At 41.9% G+C, this 8,466-nt stretch overlaps 1 protein-coding gene across 1 annotated transcript; it reads left to right on the top strand.

Annotated features, from left to right (window-relative positions):
* The first annotated feature begins 4,830 nt into the window (after positions 1-4,830).
* samd7 (sterile alpha motif domain containing 7) lies at positions 4,831-7,874 on the top strand. Its single transcript, XM_070919641.1, has 8 exons — positions 4,831-4,933; positions 5,175-5,298; positions 5,504-5,628; positions 5,739-5,820; positions 5,993-6,669; positions 6,774-6,889; positions 6,983-7,093; positions 7,638-7,874. Exons 1-8 carry the CDS (start codon positions 4,831-4,833, stop codon positions 7,872-7,874), a joined length of 1,575 nt encoding a protein of 524 aa, XP_070775742.1.
* Positions 7,875-8,466: the final 592 nt, after the last annotated feature.

Here is an 8,466-nt window from a genome sequence, read left to right as displayed (position 1 = left end):
TAAAGAAAACATAATTCAAAGAAGTGCCCATGCTGTAAGCGGTTGGTGAGCACAAACTGTCAGATTAAGAGGTCTGAGAGGATGATCCGGCCAACATTTAGTCGGATTTCTAGCAAATTACCACCGAGCATGTTTGGGTCAACCCTTTGGCACCCTGGGGAGTGCAATACTCCTGACACCCAAACTAGACATGTGAAGAAAAACAAAAACAAGACTGATCTGTTGGATTTCTAAAGTCTGCAACCAGCATCATGTAGCTTCTCTGCATGTGGCCGCAGAGCAGCTAAAGAGGGGTTGGCCATTTTGCCACTGGAAAAGGAAGCTAAGCATTTAGGTGTCTTAACCATGGTCTAAAGTGCTAACAAGGGATTAGTGAGGTAAACGTTGAAAGAGGTTTAGCACTCCATGCTTAGGACCAGTGCTGCTTCAGTAATTACACATCAGTTGCAAGGTGCGGCAAGCAGTTGGATGGGAGATCATAGTGATGTCAGGACAGGGAGGGCTTACCGCAGGAGATAAGGCCAGCTAATGGAGATGAAATGAATCGGTATTTAAAAGGTCTTTTTTAGTTAAGGCAGTTAACTGGCAGCAGACTGAGCTCAGACCAGTTGGCTGGTTAGTGGGAGGCCATTTAGTTGGAAGTGAAAGAGGGACAGTCGAGAAGCAGGTTCTGTGAGCTGTCCAAAGGGTTTTTTGTTCACATTTTCTGGCTTGTGTTTTCACCTGAATTGGGACAAAACTAGTTCCAAGCTCTGCTCACTGGTGTGAACTTGAAGGTAAGTCCATTAAAACTTCCTCTTTGTCCCTCTCTCCCCTCCCATTTCTCCCCCATGCTTCTCTTTGTGACTGATTTGTTTAGGTTGTATTTTAGTTGTTGCAAGTCACATTTACGCTGCACAACATCTACGTAGTTTATTCTACAGCATACAATATAAGTGTCTGATGCCTCAGTATGTGATGAGAAATTACAGTAACAACCATAAAATCGCCTCACGTAGCTGAATATTTGCATCGCAATTTTATAAAAATGCAGATATTTCAAATGGTAACTCTTGTCATACATAATGTGAGCAGTAAACTGTATAAAAGGCTACTGATCCCTCAGTGAGTAATTAATCTAAAGGCCAATGCGATTAGAGGAACAACCTTGAAATCTGTATAATTAACCTAATAATTAGCCCAGATTCTGTAATGACATAAAAAACAATGTTAGAATACATGAATTAGCTGTCTTATAAACTGCGATGATTTGTCTACATTATACTGTATATTCCTGTAATTGATATTCATATTTAACTTTATCCTTTCAGTCACCATCTTTTTCAACACTTTGTGAGCTTATGATACCAAAAGTAATTCTTAACACAACCTGCAGCTCTCCACTTATGATTCTCATAAAATGTAATCTGCTTCATGCAACTGACAGAACATACATGGCTTTAGCATGTGTTTGTTGTGTGAGGGAGGATTAGGAAGGACTAGACAATACTTCTGTCTTGTCTGATATGACCTCCTCAGGGCTCCATCTAAGTCGTCAGCAATTTTTCCCTTTAATTCATACTTGTAATGAGATTAACCAGGCAACAGCAAATCCAAGGAGTCCAATCCCCGGATTTGGCAGCTGCGTTGTGGCCTCTGTTTGTTAAGGAAATATGAAAAGAGTTTTTCAAACTCACCTGTGATGACAGTTTCACTCCCAAAATGCCAAAGCCACTTGAAAACTCAATGTGAGATTCTGTAGCTGCCAAAGACGTTTGAGCGAGGTCAGGTTTGAACATGTGCTACAACATTAACGTTAAGTCTCAGTATAAGTTAAACAAAACCTTATCAAAGTGTTTGTGATCAAACAGGCCTTACAAAGGATTCCTCCAAATAGCTCAAGTTCCCTCGAGCCTAGCCCCACTTTGTGCTTCTCGTGTACAACCATTACAAAGGAGTCACAGAGCTAAACATCCAAATCTATGGAAAAACAAACACCCAGCAATGTTTGGAAAACCAAAAAGGTCATTTAACAACAGTTTACCCCCATTCTGAAGGTATTACAGAATCATAATATATACTTTCAAGCATCTGAATGAAAAACTATTCTGTCCGCAGAGCAATAAAAAAGATTTTTAACAAGTTCCATGTTTCCAAAGTTGCGACTCCAAACAAAGATAGCAGGAAATTACATACCTTATTTCTCAATTTGCACAATATGAAATACAAATAAAACTCTTATTATCAGTAACATTATCAGCAAACATCTCACACTTTAAGGTGTATTGATGTTTAGCTTATCTTTTGTATCTATGGTATTTGTATAGTTTAGTTTAGTTTATTTCTTATGTATATGTTGGTTTTATTATCCGCATGTTGTGTTGAATGTTGTGCTGTCTGTCCTGTTGCACTGTGAGCTCACCACGGCAAGCTCCTAACAGTGGTTGTTGTATCGGCAATAAAGTTAACTCAAGTCAAGTCAACTCATTAGTTTCTCTCCAATATTTCATATTTTCGTACAAAATTACACGTCCGTAAGTTGCTTGTGTTTTACAAAACAAGTGAGCATATATGTCAAAAAAATACAGCCACAACTTGAGAAACAGTTTAAAGTTTTTTTGTTATTGTGCAACAGATGAATTGGGGTGAATATTTTTTCTCCAGATGGTTACAAGAGTCTTTGGGGATTCTGGAAACACCTTCAGAAGTGTTTTTCAAAGATTGGTGCATATCTATTTTTTGGAAAACTGGAGGCTTAATTCGGTAACTCGAATGTAATGCTAATACAAGGGAGACACAATCTGGTGCTAACACTGGCCCCTCTTTCCCTGAGGCGACAGCCTGCCACGCACAGTTTGTGGTACTCTTCTGTCTGAACTGGTTTCTGTAGAGGCTCAGGGATAAAACTCATATTTCTAGGTTTACATTTTGATTAGTTTACTTTAGATTTAATCATTACGTATACACGCTGTTCATCTACTCAAACTAAAACAGTGACTGCGAAGTCTAATCATCTTGAAACACGTAAAGTTGATTACAGTATCACACATGAAAGTGTAAATCAGTAATTCCCAGTTGAGAGAATGTGAAGGCGATAATACATTACACAACTCCCTGAGGCTCAGGGCTTAGTGCCCACTTGGGAATTACAGAGACATAAATGTTGAAATACATTTCTTCTCATTTGCTGATGCTGGCTGTTATGACATTGGCAGGGTAGTGGAGGTGGAGGCTGGGTGCATGTGTTCGCGCCACATAGCTCCACATAAACCGATTGCATCCCCAGATTTATCCCCAAGGTGTTTTTAGGACATCCTGGGAGCTAATGGAGGCTAATAGGCTTAGCACTTAGGGTGTATTGTCCGGGATGCTTACAGGCAAGGTTTGCTGAGGGTAAAACTCTAAACGTGCGGATTACCTCCAACACATCCCTTTAAAGTGCTGTATAGCCAGGACTTAGCTAATAGGATCCTGGGGGTAGTAGGGGCCTGGGAAGGTGGGGATGGGGGTTGAACGGGCCAGCAGGGCGGTCTGCAGGCAGTTCAGCAGATGTAGCTAGCAGACTGTTGCACGACTAATAGGGGGATTACAGCCCTCAGATTAGATGGGCTTCAGAGGGAACTTGAGTGACTGTGGATAATGCACAAGGCCTCAGGGCAAATCTTATGGCAGCATTTGTCTGGGGGAGGGGACGACAGACAAAATGTTGTGGCAAAGTACAGTTTGCACGTGTCCCACACAAACAAACAATCAAGTACAGCTATGGTCAATATAAACTAATGTCATATGAAGAGGTGGATGGTGAACTTTGGTGAGGTGAACATTCACATTCATCTATCCAAACACATATTGCACTCTGGTCCTGGATTAGCAGAACTGGATTATTGCGCTGTCGTTTATAGTATCATATTTTGTAATGGGATTTCTGCGGTGTTGAAGGCTAATTGGAGGTGTCTAAGTCGATTGTGATTGTGCACACAAGCTGCTGGCTCAGCCAAGAACAATTTGGGGTGTGTATGTGTGTGTCCTTTCATTACTATACTCGCAAGGACCAAATGTGCTTGTAAGGACAGAAAGATGAGAAAAATCCTCCTAAAAAAAGGAAAATTTTTTGCTGATCTTCACGTTTAAGAGGTTAGTGTTAGGGTCAGGATTTGGATTTAGGTGTTAAATTTAAGTTTAGGATTAGGTTACGGTGAGGGTTAGGGTTAAGGTTGGTTGAAGATTAATGCTTAATGCTAGGGTGGTGTTGAGAGGTGAGATTAAGGGTCAAAGGTTAGAGAATGAATTCAGCCAGTGTCTGTGTGTGCGTATGGATCCCATATTGGCAGCTGTTTTTTAATGTATTTTGCCATATTTGATATTTTCTAATCTGAACAAAGATATTTAATTGTCACAGCTCTGCTTAAATAAAAACACCACAAATAGGTAGTGAATATAACCTGGCACATTGCATTATCATTACAACAAAAACAATCCTCTGTGCTGTAAATATTAAGTTTGTAATTAAGTAAGATTGGTAGAATAAAATATATTTTCTTATATATGAGACATATATATATGACAAAGTCTACAGACAAAAGTTGATTGTTTATTGGTATTTTAGTGAGATTACATATTCTTCTTTTGGAAAAATAACATGGAAGCAAAATTCAGTGACCATCAACTCTTTAATGTATAGATATTTGCTGCCCCCTAGTGACAGTAATTAGAAATGACAAAATGTATACGTCCATCTATCCAATAATTTATACTTCAAAGCTACAATATATCATGCAATATTATAGTAACCAGTTTGTCTCTTTTAAAACTTCAACAGCATTCAGGTGGAGGTCAAAGGTCGTGTGTGTCATGACCCCACGGGAGCAGCTGAGGAAGATGACAGCACTGGGAGAGCAGGGAGCTTTGGATGAGAAGCACTGGTACCGTCTGGTCAACGGCATGTCAGCTGGAGGTGAGAAATGAAAACACAGAGGAGACGAAGCAACACAACAACATAAAATATCACAGGAGTCCAAGAAAATACAGTTAAAAATAGGCGCAGAATTCAGACAATCACAGGAATGTCTATAAAGCTCCAATCTGGAGCTCCGATTTTGTGACCTTGTCTGCCAGGTATTGATTTTAGTGGATTGTTACCTGCTGCAGTCAGCTCTCACAGACAGTGACCTGTGGTGCTTGTACTTCTCTTGCAGAGCTGAGGCAGAGGCAGGAGCTGATAATGAGGAACCAGATGGCCATGGCTCCACAGATCCTCACCCAAGGGCAGCAGAGGTTACAGGGGGTCCCAGCACAGTTCGAGCCTCGCTTCATGGAGAGGTCTGTACCACGAATTCACTCTAAAAACCGAAATGTAGCTCTCTGGTAAAGGGTACCTCTAAGAATGGTCAGTCACAGGTGCATAAGTGAAGAAGAGACCAAAATGTACCTTAGTCATTACTAAAATAACAGTTATTAAATATGCAAACTGCTGATTATGTTCAGCCCCTTGATGTCTAAATGACTGATGCTTTTCTGTCATCAGGGAGCTGGTTCCCAACACCGAGATGGTAGCTTCAGATGCCAGACAGATGCACATGGGACCTCACCTGGGTCCACCTCTACCTCCGCATGCCAACGTCCTGCCTGGCAGAGCTTTCCCTGGAGCAGGTGAGCATGGCCCGACGCACATTCATTGCCTGAGAGAATTCCCAGGTGTCTGTGTCATCCTGAGGAATGTGAATGCAATAACAGCCCGTTTCTCTTTTTCCTTTTCTCAGCTGGCTATGGCTTCTTGCACTCGGAGCCCATGGAAACAGTTGCCCGGCGACAGGAGCTCATTCACAAGCAAAATATTGCCAGGTAGTGTGTGCAAACATTCCACCTACACGCAGGTCTGCATCATATTTCGCTGAAAAATACTGAGACATTTGAGACCTCTGCTTCAACAAAGTGTGATAATGTGGTTCCATCATCATCGTTGTACAAATATGACTAATATTTGTGTTTAATATTTGTGTGTGCTCCTGCTCAGAATGGAGATGAACGCCATCCTGCATCAGAAGGAGCTGGAGAATGCCCACCAGAAGGGACTCATGGGAATTGATAACCCCATGTCGTACCCTTCAAACCCCATGGCGTTCAGAGGGCGTCAGCGCATGCCAGACGGCCACGATGTCTTTGTCCACCGTCCCACCCTGGATGAACTGCACTCCAACAGCATACTCATGTCAGCCAGCCCTTACCCACCAATCAGCACGCTGCACAGAGAGAGGGGACGCAGGGCCGGCAGGAGGCCGACCGCTCACAAGAGCGCAGAGAGCCATGTGGCCAACCTGAAGGGCCAAACGGAAGATAAAAGTGTAGAGCAGAGCCCCGGAGCCACATCAGGGGAAGAGAAAGAGGTGGAGGCAAAGGGGGACATGGGAGAGGAGTGTGCCACCAGCAAGACGCATCATCAGGCGAAAATAGACTCTGAACTCGCCACAGGAAGCAGGAAGAACTACAAAGAGGGGGAGCCAGGCCTGCGTAAAGCCTGTGTGAACAGTCAAGATGGGTGCTCAGATGTGGCCAACAGCGGCGCAAATGATAAAGACATATCCAACCAATGTTCAGCTTTCCAGGAGAAATTCATGTATCCCTCCGCTGGTGGAGCGCTCACAGGCATGCCTTACATGTTCCCAGTCCCTGGAAATGGTTTCCTTCCACCTGGTGGGTTTGATGAAAAGAAATCTAAAGATTGATTACAATATATTCTTCCAGCAGCAGTGTATGTTACAGCACTAACAAATGATGTATGTCATTATTCTTTCCAGGTCCACCCAACCTCTTTCTAAATGGTGATGAAGTGTCTGAAGACGTGAGGAAGTGGACAGTGAATGATGTTTACAACTTTATCAACAATATACCCACATGTTCAGAATACGCTCAGGTTGGTTAACACTGTTTTCTGTAACGTTCTCGTCTTCATTCTTTCTGTTGTGTGTTTGTTGTGTCTAATGTTTTGTGTGATTTCACTCTGCAGACATTCAAGGACCACATGATTGATGGGGAGACACTTCCCCTTCTGTCAGAGGAGCATCTACTGGACACACTGGGGCTCAAGCTGGGACCAGCTCTTAAGATCCGCTCACAGGTAGGGAACACAGACTCTGACTGAGCCCTGGGGCTCAAAATCAAGTCATAAAAGAAAGAAATATCAAGGTTTGATCCCTATAAAGACAGGATGTGTGTTATTTTAAAATAAATCTCAGGGATGCCTGTGCAATGCTACGTGACAATGCAACTTTCGGAAAGCGTTTTTCAGTCTTTAATCTATGATATTTTAAGTCAAATCAAGTAATATACGTTTATAAAGCCCAAAATCTCAAGTCACAAATTTGCCCCAGAGGGCTCTAAAATCTGTACAATATCCTCAATCTTTAGACCCTTTGATTTGAGTGAGGAAAAATTGCACAAGAAAACCTTTAACTTGCAATAGATGTGGTATATGCAGAGTAAAAAGAAGTAGCAAAAGTACAATATAGAATCAAAATGACAATATTAGGTACAACAAGTACAAATACATATGAATTAAACCTTATTGTATTGTCTTGGTATTGTAGGAAAAGCACAGGTGTTACTAAAAAACATTGGCAAGCAACAGATGCAATTAAATGACGTTTCCTTTTCCTCCGCAGGTGTCCAGGCGCCTGGGCAACATGATGTACATGATGAATCTGCCACTCTCCACCACCGCCCTGCAGGCCACACCAGAGAAGGCCGGGGACCGCTCACCAGAGATCGGATCCCCCGTTAACTGCAACAGTGAGGAGATGATGGCAAGTCCAAGAGACCCTGATGTCCTCAAATCCACAGAGCACCTTCACGAGACAGAAAACAACTCCCCTCCATCTGCCAGCAGTGAGACGGCCTGATCAGCGCCGGGTCCCAGTCTGCACCCACAGCACAACACAGCACTACCTGAACTCCTGCTGCCACAGTAGTGGATTTGTTTACATCATGATTAACTGGATTGAAGATGCTTTTTTTACTATTTGCTACCTGGGTGTTTAATGCAGAGGTTCACACTAGGCCCAGGTGTCTGCTAAATATTTCTATTTTACGTATATGTACATATATTTTCAACAACAAATGTGGAGTGAAACTGATGTGGATTTTGAGTTATGAGACGATAAGAAAGTCCAATATAATTTTTCTTGGCCTGATTGTAGCTTTAAACTTATTTACTTATTTTTTAAGCTGCTAATGTCATTTCTCCAGTTGGCCGACATAAGGACCTTAGAAATCACATGGGAATGGTTTTATAATGGAATAATGAAATATCAAAGTATTTTTGATTTGGATGTTTGATACCTTTTTGCGTTTGCTGGATTGTAAATAAAGTGTTTTTCTACATAGGAACCTGCAGTGCTATCTTTATGTCATGGTGTAGAGTAAAGAAGTGAAGATCAAGAATCATATATTTTCATATATATAAGTCCTGGAAACTGGCAAAACCTATAACCT

Source organism: Enoplosus armatus, chromosome 14 (assembly GCF_043641665.1).
Source record: "Enoplosus armatus isolate fEnoArm2 chromosome 14, fEnoArm2.hap1, whole genome shotgun sequence".
In the NCBI taxonomy this organism is placed as follows: Eukaryota; Metazoa; Chordata; class Actinopteri; order Centrarchiformes; family Enoplosidae; genus Enoplosus; species Enoplosus armatus.
The sequence above is the reverse complement of the archived record's forward strand: the minus strand, read 5'-3'. Positions and strand labels throughout refer to the sequence as shown.

Coding starts and splice junctions, on each gene's coding strand:
- samd7 (XM_070919641.1), top strand. CDS start 4,831: ATGACCCCACGGGAGCAGCTGAGGAAGATGACAGCACTGGGAGAGCAG. Junction 4,934..5,174: donor CAACGGCATGTCAGCTGGAG/GTGAGAAATGAA, acceptor CTTCTCTTGCAG/AGCTGAGGCAGAGGCAGGAG. Junction 5,629..5,738: donor CAGAGCTTTCCCTGGAGCAG/GTGAGCATGGCC, acceptor TCCTTTTCTCAG/CTGGCTATGGCTTCTTGCAC.